This window comes from Hylobates moloch, unplaced genomic scaffold (genome assembly GCF_009828535.3).
Source record: "Hylobates moloch isolate HMO894 unplaced genomic scaffold, HMol_V3 SCAFFOLD_23, whole genome shotgun sequence".
Lineage (NCBI taxonomy): Eukaryota > Metazoa > Chordata > Mammalia > Primates > Hylobatidae > Hylobates > Hylobates moloch.
The window spans coordinates 17,772,882-17,786,760 of record NW_026652298.1 but is presented as its reverse complement, the minus strand read 5'-3'; the positions used below and the strand labels follow the sequence as shown (position 1 = coordinate 17,786,760).

General features: G+C 41.8%; 1 protein-coding gene and 1 non-coding gene across 2 annotated transcripts; both read left to right on the top strand.

Annotated features, from left to right (window-relative positions):
* Positions 1 to 446: 446 nt before the first annotated feature.
* On the top strand, positions 447 to 1,203 carry LOC116462354 (elongation factor 1-beta-like). The gene is made up of 2 exons (XM_032144783.3): positions 447 to 576; positions 608 to 1,203. The coding sequence occupies exons 1-2, from the start codon at positions 447 to 449 to the stop codon at positions 1,153 to 1,155; spliced, it is 678 nt and encodes a 225-aa protein (XP_032000674.1). The 3' UTR covers positions 1,156 to 1,203.
* Positions 1,204 to 1,221: 18 nt separating this feature from the next.
* On the top strand, positions 1,222 to 1,325 carry LOC116462803 (U6 spliceosomal RNA). Its single transcript, XR_004246460.1, has one exon. It is a non-coding gene; the product is annotated as a U6 spliceosomal RNA (small nuclear RNA).
* Positions 1,326 to 13,879: the final 12,554 nt, after the last annotated feature.

Below are 13,879 nucleotides of genomic sequence, written 5' to 3'. Positions count from 1 at the left end.
TTTCTATATCGTTCAAATTAAGTGTGGAGTGGAATGATCTTCATAGACCAGCAGTTCTCAAAGTGTAGTCTTTGGGCCTCTGGCGGTCCCCAAAGTCAAAACTAGTTTTTATAGTAATACTAAGACATTGTTTGCCTTAGTATTATTAATATTAGTATTATTAATAATAGCCTTTCTCATTGTGTTGATATTTACATCAATGGTGTTTGTGCTTTAGCGTAAACCATAACAGTAGCATAAAACTATGCCAGCAGATACTGTATTCTTCACCACAAGGCTCTTGCAGGAAAAAAAAACAAAAACAAAACAAACAAACAAACAAAAAACCCAGTTTCACTGTTCCACTTAAGAATGTCTTTGAGCTTTTTTCTCTCTTCAGCGCAGGGCGCCCACAAGCTGCATGCTCTCTTTCTGCTGCTCCGCAGCTCTCAGATGCAGCCGACACCATGGGTTTCAGAGACCTGAAAAGCCCTGCTGGCCTCCAGGTGCTCAACGATTACCTGGCGGACAAGTGCTACATCGAGGGGTATGTGCCATCACAAGCAGATGTGGCAGTATTTGAAGCTGTGTCCAGCCCACCGCCTGCTGACTTGTGGCATGTGTCATGCACCGCCTGCTGACTTGTGTCATGCCCTACGTTGGTATAATCACGTCAAGTCTTATGAAAAGGAAAAGGCCAGCCTGCCAGGAGTGAAGAAAGCTTTGGGCAAGTATGGTCCTGCCAATGTGGAAGACACTACAGGAAGTGGAGCTACAGATAGTAAAGATGATGATGACATTGATCTCTTTGGATCTGATGATGGGGAGGAAAGTGAAGAAGCAAAGAAGCTAAGGGAAGAATGTCTTGCACAATATGAATCAAAGTTAGCCAAAAAACCTGCACTTGTTGCCAAGTCTTCCATCTTACTAGATGTGAAAACTTGGGATGATGAGACAGATCTGGTGAAATTAGAGGAGTGTGTCAGAAGCATTCAAGCAGACGGCTTAGTCTGGGGCTCATCTAAACTAGTTCCAGTGGGATACGGAATTAAGAAACTTCAAATGCAGTGTATAGTTGAAGATGATAAAGTTGGAACAGATATGCTGGAGGAGCAGATCACTGCTTTTGAGGACTATGTGCAGTCCATGGATGTGGCTGCTTTCAACAAGATCTAAAATCCATCCTGGATCATGGCATTTAAATAAAAGCTTGAAAGATTAAAAAAAAAAGAATGTCTTTGAGTGCTCGCTTCAGCAGCACATATACTAAAATTGAAATGATATAGAGAAAATTAGCACAGCCCTTACGCAAGGATGGCATACACATTTGTGAAGCCTATAGTTTTAAAAAAGAATGTCTTTGAAACAGCATTAAAAAAACTTACTAAATCTCAACCATTATGTACACTTTAAAAATACTCTGCCTGACAAAACGGGAACTGCACAGAAAATGCTGTGGCTGCATGCTGAAGTATGACAGTCGGTGTGAGGAAAAGTGCATGTTTAATTGTATGAGATACAAGCTGAAGAGCCATTTTTCACAATACACTTTTTTTTTTTTTACTTGAAAGAACAACTGACACACAAATTATAGTTATTCATACTTGAGTATTTGTCAGACATTTTCTCAAAAATTAATGAAGTGAGTCTGTCACTTCAAGGAAAACAACTGGCGGTATTTGTTGCCAGTGATAAAATTTAAGCTTTCAAGTAAAAATTAGAATATCAGAAAATTCGTATTCACCACTGTGGGCTTACAACATACTAATACTTAAGGCTGGTCTTGATCTCCTGACCTTGTGATCTGCCCGCCTCAGTCTCCCAAAGTGCTGGGATTACAGGTGTGAGCCACTGCACCCGGCCAATGTCCAGCATTTCTAGGAGCCAGGACTAGAACTCCTGGCTCAAGCGATTCTCCCATCTAAGCCTCTCAAATAGCAGGGACTACAGGTAAACCTGACTGTGCCCAGCTAACAATTATAATTTTTTAAAATATTAAAATAACATTGATAATAAAACACATCGAATTTGGGAAGAACAACATAACTCAGTGAACCAGTATTTTCCAAATGATCAATGCGTGGGTAAAAGATCCATTCAAAGTGAGAGATAGACAGAATAATTTTAATTTGACAAGCAACATTTAAGAAACTACGACTTGGTGATTTTGGGGTAATATTAAAGAAAAATATCCACAACTATTTGAAAAGGCTATTAAAATACTCCTCCATTTTCCAACTATATCAGCAGAATGAAAGAAGTGGTAGACATGAGAATCCAGCTGTCTTCTATTAAGCGAGACATGAAGGTTTTTATTTATTTATTTTTAAATTTTACTTTAAGTTCTGGGATACATGTGCTGAATGTGCAGGTTTGTTACACGGGTGTACATGTGCCATGGTGGTTTGCTGCACCTATCTACCTGTCGTCTAGGTTTTAAGCCCCGCATGCATTAGGTATTTGTCCTAATGCTCTCCCTCCCCTCTCCCCCCACCCCTGACAGGCCTCAGTGTGTGATGTTCCCCTCTCTGTGTCCATGCGTTCTCATTGTTCAACTCCCACTTATGAGTGAGAACATGCCATGTTTGGTTTTCTGTTCCTGTGTTAGTTTGCTGAGAATGATGGTTTCCAGCTTCATCCATGTCTCTGCAAAAGACATGAACTCATTATTTTTTTATGGCTGCACAGTATTCCATGGTGTATATGTGCCACATTTCCTTTATCTAGTCTATCACCGATGGACATTTGGGTTGGTTCCAAGTCTTTGCTATTGTGAATAGTGCTGCAATAAACACACATGTGCACATAGACATCAACGTTTTTGCAATGACGTAACAATGCTATTTTTCTCACTATTTAAAAAAATGTAGTTAATTTTCATCAAATGTGCAGTGATTCCTAATTTGGGATGATATTGCCCAGCCTCCCCTCCAGGGACGCTGGGCAATATCCACAGACATTTTTGGTTGTAACATTGGGTGGAGGTGGCAGGTAAGGTGCTGCTGGCATCTAGTGTGTAGAGGCCAGGGATTCTATTAAACATCTTACAATGCACAGAACAGCTCCCACAACAAAGAGTTATCCAGCACAAAACATCAATAGTGTGGAGGTTGAGAAGCCCTAGACTAAATTATAGAAGACAGATACAAAAGCTGCCTGTCAAAACAAAACAATGAAGCCAAATCACCTAAGTGTAAGTATCCAAAATGCTACATGTTAAGATCAAGATGCGTACAGATTAGAGTAAGATACTAGGTTTAAGTCATGAAAGCTGTTTTCTGATTCACTAGAGAGAATAGCCTGTAATATTTTTTTTTTTTTTTTTTTTTTTTTTTAGAGGGACTGAGTCTTGCTCTGTCACCCAGGCTGGAGTGCAATGATGTGATCTGAGTTCACTGCAACCTCTGCCTCCTGGGTTCAAGCAATTCTCCTGCTTCAGCCTGTAGCCAGGACTACAGGCATGTGTCATCACACCCAGCTGATTTTTGTATTTTTAGTAGAGACAAGGTTTCACCATGTTGGCCAGGCTGGTCTCAATCTCCTGACCTCAGGTGATCCACCTGCCTTGGCCTCCCAAAGTGCTGGGATTACAGGCGTGAGCCACTGCACCCGGCCTCAGTCTGTAATTTTCTTTTCTTTTCTTTTTTCTTTTTTTGAGACGGAGTCTTGCTCTGTCGCCCAGGCTGGAGTGCAGTGGCACAATCTCCGCTCACTGCAAGCTCTGCCTCTCAGGTTCACGCCATTCTCCTGCCTCAGCCTCCCGAGTAGCTGGGCCTACAGGCGCCCACCACTATGCCCGGCTAATTTTTTATATTTTTAGTAGAGACGGGGTTTCACCGTGTTAGCCAGGATGGTCTTGATCTCCTGACCTCGTGATCTGCCCGCCTCAGCCTCCCAAAGTGCTGGGATTCCAGGCGTGAGTCACTGCGCCCAGCCCTTGGCCTGTAATTTTCTAAGGGAAAATATAGGGCTAATTTTTAAGCTCTGGTTTATCATTAAAACTAATAGAGTTTTAGAAATTCATTCTATCTCATGTTCAACACATAACTCATGTTTGGTATTGTAATCTGTATTTGTATTTCTGAATACATAGCAAATGTGAGGCCAGCAAATGTGAACATGAAATAAAAGACACAGTAATTATAGCACCCTGTACTCTGGGCTTTGACTCAAGGCATTATCTAAGGTTCCCCAAGCATCCATAAAATACAAGACTTAAAGCATCAGTAAGATGTCATGTTTTTGAAAAATAGAATAGTACTAGAGAATGAAGCTAGTTAATGGTTGTTGGACAAATTAATGACGTCATTTTTGTAAGAGAGGATTTATATAACTCCTAAAATCTCACCATAGGTGGGATCATCATATCAGTCAACTAGTGATACCTATGCGTGGTTTAATTATATCTTCCCGACTATTACTCCCCATCCCGCGGTATGTTGAAGTCCTAACCCCTGATACCTATGAATGTGATTTCATTTAAAAATTGGGTCTTTGCAGATGTAATCAAGTTAAAATGGAGTCATACTGGATTAGGATGGGCCCTAAACCAATCCCAGGTGTATTTATAAGGACTGACAGATTTGGAGACACACACACACACAGAGGGAAGAAGGCCACATAAAGACAGAAGCAGAGATTGGAGTGAAATAGCTACTAGCCAAGAATGCCCGGCATTTCTTTTCTTTTTTTGAGATGGAGTCTCTCTGTGTCTTCCACGCTAGAGTGCAGTGGCGCAATCTCGGCTCACTGCAAGCTCTGCCTCCCAGGTTCACTCCATTCACCTGCCTCAGCCTCCCGAGTAGCTGGAACTACAGGCGCCCGCCACCACGCCCAGCTAATTTTTTTTGTATTTTTAGTAGAGATGGGGTTTCACCACGTTAGCCAGGATGGTGTTGATCTCCTGACCTCGTGATCTGCCCGCCTCAGTCTCCCAAAGTGCCGGGATTACAGGTGTGAGCCACCGCACCCGGCCAATGCCCAGCATTTCTAGGAGCCACCAGCAACTAGGGAGTGGCAGGGAAGGATTCTTTCCTAGAGCCTTCAGAGGGAACATGGCCCTGCCAATTTTGGACTTCTAGAACTGTAATGCAATACATTTCTGTTGTTTTAAGCCACCGAGTTTGTGGTATTTTGTTACAGCAGCCCTAGGAAATTAATAAGCCTACTAGTCTATACCAAAGCCTCTTCTTCAAACCTTTTGCAGGTAGTTTAATGGTCTTGGGCTGAGAGAGTCCAGCGATGGGGCATTCACTATCTAACAGAACAGGCAGATTCATTGCTGGCTGGTTTTAAAGGTTATAGAGTTATTCCTTATAATGAACAGACAGACGTGTCTGCTCAGTTGTTTACATTTTTTGTTATTTATTTATTTATTTATTTAGTTAGAGATGGAGTCTCGCTTGGTTGCCAGGCTGGAGTGCAGTGGCGCAATCTCAGTTCACTGCAACCTCTGCCTCCCCGGTTCAAGGGATTCTCCTGCCTCAGCCTCCTGAGTAGTTGGGACTACAGGCATGCACCACCATGTCTGGCTAATTTTTGTATTTTTAGTAGAGACAGGGTTTCACCACGTTGGCCAGAATGGTCTCGATCTCCTGACCTCATGATCCACCTGCCTCAGCCTCCCAAAGTGCTGGGATTAGAGGCGTCAGCCACCACGCCTGGCCACATTTTTTAATTTTTATAAACAGTCTAGAACTCTGTCATCTTTAATACATACCATGACATACTTTGGCAAATGACTCACTGAAAGTTCATCTTGTTCAAAGACAGAAACTGAAATCCCAAAAGCTCAAATCAAGGCTCTGGTTACTGACCATCTACAAAGTGAGCAGGTAGCTCAACTGGGTGAAGTCTCCCCTTGAGCTCAAAGGAAAAACTGTCCCTACCATGAATGAAAATGGGTGGCATCACATCAAATCATTCACATTCAGTTTTAAAGAAGTTTGCAGAGAGAATTAGGCCGACAGGTTGGGGGCCCAGTTTTTAAAAAGGATAAGCAACTTTTAAGCTTTACAAATTTAGTAGCCAAGATAGGATTAGAATCGAGTTCCATATGAAAGAAAACCTCCAGTGGTTTTGTGACTCAACGCAGTGTGCCTTCCCTGAGCACAGCATTGGAATAACCATCATTTAATCCATTGTATACTGTCCCTTGTGAGGGGAGCTCTTAATAAGGTGTTTAATAAAAGCTCACAAATTAGTTTACTCCCATGCCATTGTATCCTTCTTTTACGGCAATTGAAATTCTATTTATAATAAATTCACTCAGTATTCACGTGGGCGATGCATATATTTCAAAATGTTCAGCTGTAATTTGGATCTAATTAGTTGACACTTTGAGTACTGCCAAAAGTTTTTTTTTTTTTTTATTCAGGAGTGAATTGGCTGTTTCAACAACAAATTCTCAAAAACATCTGTAGAATAAAACCAACTGACAAAAGTATTTATGTTACAGTTTTTCGTTGTGACATAAGGGGACATTCCGTTTTATGTGCTTTGCATTTATTGCAAGAGCTTGGGCCACAAGATCCTCTGTGGAATGGACTTTCCTCATTATCATCTTGTCTTGTTTCTCTTTTCTTTGTTCCCTTAGATTTACAAGGTGCTTTAGATGGAAAATTCAATAGCCTGATGAGACACTTTGTTTTGCATCTCAACCTCTCATTATCTTTATACTTGGCCCTCCATATACACAAATTTAGAGGATTTTGACCAACAGTGGGTTGAAATATTCAAGTAAAAAAATGCAACAATAAAAGTGCAAACAAAAAGCCAATACAGTGTAATAGCTATTTACATAGCAGTTACACTGTATTAGATATTATAAGTTATCTAGAGATGATTTAAAGTATAAGGGAGGAATGTGGATAGGTTTGATGCAACACTATGCCAATTTATATCACAGACTTGAGCATCCCAGATTTTGGCATCTGAGAGGATCCTGGAACCAATCCCGTCCCCTGGATACCGAGGGCCAACTCTAGTTAATAATGAAAAGCAAGGATGACAGCCACACTGGAAATCACTTTGAATGTGGAAGAATGCTGACAACAGAGCAGGTGTTGGCTAATTATAATGAAGGTATTGAAGGTGGTGATGATGAAAATAACAGCAGCCAACAATATACAACAAAATAACAGCAGCACTTACTCTGCTCCAGTAACTGAACTAGATATGTTACCTCATCTGGCCCTCTTAACAACTCTGTGAAGTAGGTATGTATCATCCCCATCTTGAAGACGGGAAAACTGGGGCTTTGGGAGGTTAAGTCGCTTCCTCAAGGTCTCAAGCCAATAAGCTGAGGGCCACCATTCAAAGCCAGTTCTATCTACTTTGCAGAGTCCATGTCCTTAATCATTACATGACATGGACGAAACTGTGTTTTAGGAGACAACATATAGGTGTGTAGTAAAATTCATATTTCTACTGTGTATACTAGTGTGTATATTCTATATTTCTTTTTTTTTTTTTTTTTTTTTTGAGATGGAGTCTCACTCTGTCACCCAGGCTGGAGTGCAGTGGCGCAATCTCAGCTCACTGCAAGCTCCGCCTCCCAAGTTCATGCCATTCTCCTGCCTCAGCCTCTCTGAGTAGCTGGGACTACAGGCACCCACCACCACGCCCGGCTAATTTTTTGTATTTTTAGTAGAGACGGGGTTTCACCGTGGTCTCGATCTCCTGACCTCGTGATCCACCCGCCTCGGCCTCCCAAAGTGCTGGGATTACAAGCGTGAGCCACCGCGCCCGGCCTTATATTCTATATTTCTACAATGCTGTCATTTCAGTCACTGCCTTACTGATTTAGACAAGAGGCCAACTAGCTTTTCCAGGGTAAGAACAATGAGATAAACTGAAAACTTGGCCCTAAAGTCACAGAGAAAGTAGGCACTCAAGAGAATGTGGCCTTCTAGGTCAGTGTCCTCTAGCAGAGGCTAAAAAAACCCCAAGGCAATTACCTCAGCAACTTAGGCACTCCCTCTTCAAGTTTTGTTTAATTCCGTATTTGAGTGAGGGATAATTTTGTCCAAATATTTTTTCAGTTATTCATTTTGATATGCTAGTAAAAGGAGGCAGACCTATTTCTAAAAATCTGATAAGTAGATCTTCCCACCACCCTACTGGGCTCTGAGATGGGGGGTCAGACTCCAAGGCCCAGTATATCGTTTTTGTTTTTTTTGAGATGGAGTTTTGCTCTTTTGCCCAGGCTGGAGTGCAATGGTTCAATCTCGGCTCACTGCAATCCCCGCCTCCCGGGTTCAAGCGATTCTCCTGCCTCAGCCTTCCAAGTAGCTGGGATTACAGGCAAGCACCACCATACCCAGCTAATTTTTTTTTTTTTTTGTATTTAGTAGAGACAGGGTTTCAGTATGCTGGTCAGGCTGGTCTCGAACTCCTGACCTCAGGTGATCCACCTGCCTCGGCCTCCTAGAGTGCTGGGATTACAGGCGTGAGCCACCGTATCCGGCCGGCACAGTGTATTGTATAACAACTCTAGGGTCAGGTTGTCTACATTCAATTACCAGCATCGTCGTTTGCTACCTGCATGATCTTGGATAATTAACATTTGTTTATGTTTCAGTTCCATTCTCTTAAAACAGTTAATAGTTGTAACTCCTCATAGAGTTGTTGGGTAGATCAAATTAATTCATACATGTAAAACACTTGGAAGAGTGCTTGACACACAGTGAGGGTTCCTTAAGTACTAGCTAGCATCATCATTATTGTCAGCTTCACCATCATCATCATCATCACCATCACCATCATCATCTCCCAGCCCCTTGTAGGAATCTAGGTGTTTGACCCGTTTGTTTTTGCTATAAACTTTGTTTTCACTATGGAAAAGTACATAGTCCCAAAGAGCTTCATTTATAGCCCGCAAATTCCTTAGGGAAGTTATAATTGGTATTAGGACCTCAGTAATTATTTATCTTTGTACTCAATAGCACTAATTTTCAGGATAATGTGATGGACAGGCCCCAAATCTAATTTTTATGGAATTATCTTTTTGAAAAGTAATCAGTAAAGAAGTTTGTTTTTTAAGAAGTTACTTCTGGCTAAGGATAATGTTTATAAATCATACAACACAGCAGCTGGCACATAATAGGCACTCAGTAAATGTCACTGTCACTGCGATTAATGTAGCATGTTCATATCTGTTTTGTCATTCTTATTAGTACTTTATCACATAGGTTACTTTTCTGTTGTGAATATAGTATTTGTTAGAATTTCTGAATACTGGAAATGCTGACTTCTTAAAGTAGAGGAATCATCATTTCTCCTTTCCTGACTTTCTAGCTAAAATATCTCCCTTGTCCTCTTCTATAAGGCTGGAATCAGAAAAACTGAACCTGGGTGTGAAAGAATAAATCAATTAGAGTGCATACACCCTCCACAATAGCATTCTGTTGGGAGGTGCTTATACCAGAGCTTCCAATTTCAGATTCATCAACAGATCCTGTCTCCTATGTTATTGTGGACATCATTCTATTACCATCAGCTCAAAGAAAGTAAGCACATAAAAGGATTCAGGTTTCAGCCCTTTTTCCATTATGAGAAACGGCAAGCTCTAGAAATAGGCCCACTGGGATAAATAACCTGCTATAAAGACATTTCCGGCCAGGCGCAGTGGCTCAAGCCTGTAATCCTAGCACTTTGGGAGGCCGAGATGGGCGGATCACCTGAGGTCAGGGGTTCGAGACCAGCCTGGCTAACATGGGGAAACCCTGTCTCTTCTAGAAATACAAATATTAGCCGGGCATGGTGGCGCATGCCTGTAATCCCAGCTACTCGGGAGGCTGAGGCAGGAGAATCCCTCGAACCTAGGAGTTGGAGGTTGTAGTGAGTCGAGATCATGCCACTGCATTCCAGCCTGGGCAACACGGCGAGACTCTGTCTCAAAAAAAAAAAAAAAAAAGAAAAAAAGACATTTCCTTTACCTGAGCAAACGTATTTTATCTTCATATTTTACTGGAAAATACTGTTTCTATAGTGAGTCTTTTGACTGTTGCATCGCTCATTACTTTCAATGTAATTTAAAATAAGTTTGTTGCTAAGTATTGCATATTAGTTTCAAGAAAAAACAAGGAAATAAGAAAAAAACAAAATTATAATCATGTGTAATACTACCATGAAAGCATAAACTACTGTTAACATTATTGTATATAGTCTTATAGATTATGTGTGCATGATCTTTTTATTTGTTTTCATTATTTATATTTTGGGACATTTTGAAGGTTTTACTTTTTATGTAATTACCTCACTACTCCTTTATAGCCTATTTGTATCATACTTGTCCTTGCCCATGTTAAGATTGTAACACTATTCAGTTGTATTTTTATCTACTACTATTATGATTTTATTTCTTTCATTAAAATTTTTAATCAATTTGAAATTAGTTTGGTTTATGAGTGAGCCATAAACTGCATTTTAAGTTTATCCAAATCGCTGGCCTGTTGCTTAGGCACCACTTACTAAATAATCCATCTCGCCCTGTTGATTTGAGGTGCACCTTTATTGAATAGTAAGTTTGTATGTAACCTAAGGCTTGTTTTGGTACTTTGTATTTATTCCATTTTACTGATTCATCTATCTATTCCTGCATGGAAGCACATTTATTAATTATTATTAATTTAGTGGGTATTTTTATCAAAATTTGGCAATTATATTTATACAGGTTTAATCACGAGTATTCTACCTTTCCCTTTTTAGAAACATTAACTCACTTCAGTGTTTTCACAGGTAATATATGCACAGTGTATAAATTCAAATGATAGAAGATTGTAAAATGTGAAAAGTGAGTCTTCTTCCTTTACTTTCTCTGCCAGTTACTTCTCCACTCTGGAAGCAATTGCGATTTTTCGTAGTCTTTCCAGTGCTATTCTATGCATATGTAAGCACAGAAATAAGATATTAAGCTGACACTTTCAGCTAAGACTCTAAGATGACAGATATTAGATATTCAGATACCAACGTGAGTGCCGTATAAAAATAGAAATCTTCAATGGAAACACTCAGAAACCAGTCTCATGAGCCTTAAATTTCTTAGCCAGACTGAGGATATGCAATGGTAGGCTGTTGGCAAAAAATAAACTGAAATAGAGCTATGATTGTGAAGATAATTTCTTTGGATAAAACTGTGCTGTATGTTGCATTTCCCACCAACATCAGTCCTAGAGAGAAGAGCCTTCCACAGCAGTACTTTTGAGAGTTTGATTTGTGGCCTTGCTGAGTGGCAGACACCAAGAACAGTGTTTCACTTTCGCCTGAGAACCAGGGGCAACAGATGGGCTGGCTACTGATAGTGAAGCCATGGGAGTGTGGGCCATGTGGGTTGGGTTTGCATGCTCAGAGTTTGTCAAGGCAAAATATGTGTGAGTGATTTTCCTGCAGCAGATGTGAGTCATGCAGGGGAGACAGATAGAGATAGAGATAGAGAAAGTTTTGTAAGGTCATTAGTCCATTTGTGCTGCTGTAACACCAATACTTGAGACTGGGTCATTTATAAACAATAGATATTTATTTCTCACAGTATTGGAGGCTGAAAATATAAGATCAAGGTGCTGGCAGGTTTGGTGTATGCTGAGCACCTGGTCTCTCTGCTTCCAGGATGGTGCCTTGTTGCTGTGTCCTCACATGGTGGAAAAAGAAAGGGCAAGACAGGCACACACTCTCTGAAACCTCTTTCTTTTTTTTGTTTGAGATGGAATTTTGCTCTTGTTACCCAGACTGGAGTGCAATGGCATGATCTTGGCTCACTGCAACCTCCACCTCGTGGGTTCAAGTGATTCTCCTGACTCAGCCTCCTGAGTAGCTGGGACTACAGGAGCCACCACACCCGGCTAATTTTGTATTTTTAGTAGAGACAGGGTTTCTCCATGTTGGTCAGGCTGGTCTTGAACTCCAACCTCAGGTGATTTGCCTGCCTTGACCTCCCAAAGTGCTGGGATTTGAAACCTCTTTTGTAAGAGCATTAACCCATTAGTTAGGGAGGAGATATTATGACTTAATCACTTCACAAAAGACCCTACCTCTTAACACTACCATGCTGGACATTAAGTTTCAACATGTATTTTGGAGGAAGCACACATTCAAACCAGAGCAGTCATGCCTATGCACAATAGTCTATGCAGATGGGCACGAGACTTTAGCAGTTAAAAGATGACGATGAACTGCAAGTTTCCCAGGAGGAAGAATGGCAGAGTGCTCCTAAGAGTACATCGTTGTATGCATCAAGGGAATGCAGGTGAGATATCTCCATCGGTGAGGGAGATGTGTCCAAAAGGCAATAACAGTGTTCCTTGAGTAGGAAGACCAGCCATCCCGCATTGTCCAGAACTTAGGGTGTTTCAGAGACATAAGACTTTCAGTTTTAAGACCAAGAAAGTCCTGGGAAACCCGGGGTAAGTTGGTCATCCTGCCGCTAAGTGAAAATGTAAGCTTTGAATACTGGTCATACCTACAGAGTGTAAAGCTATCTTAAGACAGTGGAGTCAAGTTCTTACTTTCAGGCTCTCTTACTTCTTGTCATTTCACCCTGGAATGGTGAGAAACGACTAGCAAAAATGTCCAGCTAGAAAAAGCAAGCCTTACCTGGGGGAGGAGTGTAAGAATAACTTTGAGTTGGCAGCTTTGACTATGACATAAGACTGGGCATTTTAATTTCTTAATTGAGATGAAGTCGGTGATCTAAAGTGATATAAAAGTGTGTATTTCTCAAGTGATTAGAAAAGTTATAAAACTTTCTGAATTTTCATTCAGAATCGGGAGAACTTCCCCACTGAGTATATTTTAGTGGGTCAATGGGACACAAAATAAAGTTGCTTTGTGATTTCACTCCGTGAGTCATTCTTATTCAATATGTTAGTTTTAAATTTGTGAGTTTAGAAAAACCCACTAAAGTGTAGCATGTTACACATCTTACTCCTCTTTCCTTTTCCCATTTAACACAATATACTTCAGAGCTTATTCTACGTCTGACTGATTGGGGGCCTTCTTCTCTTTTAATGGTTACATGGTATTCCAAAGTTGGATGTCCCATGTTTTATTGAACTAGCTCCCTCATGATGGATATCTAGATTATTCCCAGGTTTTCCTGTTAAAATCAACTGTCAGTATCAATTTCACATGTCCAAACATAATCTAGATGTGAACATTCATTTCAATTTTTTTTTTATTTTTATTTTTGGAGACAAGGTCTCACTCTGTTGCCCAGGCTGGAGAGCAATGGAAGGATCTTGGTTCACTGCAACCTCTGCCTCCCAGATTCAAGCGATCCTCCTGCCTCAGCCTCCCAAGTAGCTGGGACTACAGACACTCACCACCATGCCTGGCTAATTTTTGTATTTTTTGGTAGAGATGGGGTTTCCCCATGTTGGCCAGGCTGATCTTGAACACCTGACCTCAAGTGATCCACCCGCCTCGGCCTCCCAAAGTGCTGGTGAGAGGTGACAGCATGCTGGCAGTCCTCACAGCCCTCGCTCACTCTGGGCGCCTCCTCTGCCTGGGCTCCCACTTTGGTGGCGCTTGAGCCCTTCAGCCCACGGCTGCACTGTGGAAGCCCCTTTCTGGGCTGGCCAAGGCGGGAGCCGGCTCCCTCAGCTTGCAGGGAGGTGTGGAGGGAGAGGTGTGAGCGGGAACCGGGGCTGCGCTCGGCATTTGCGGGCCAGCTGGAGTTCCGGGTGGGCGTGGGCTTGGCGGGCCCCCACACTCGGAGCAGCCTGCCGGCCCTGCCGGCCCTGGGCAATGAGGGGCTCAGCACCCAGGCCAGCGGCTGCAGAGGGTGTACTGGGTCCCCCAGCAGTGCTGACCCACCGGCACTGCGCTCGATTTCTCACCAGACCTTAGCTGCCTTCCTGCGGGGCCGGGCTCGGGACCTGCAGCCCGCCATGCCTGAGCCTCC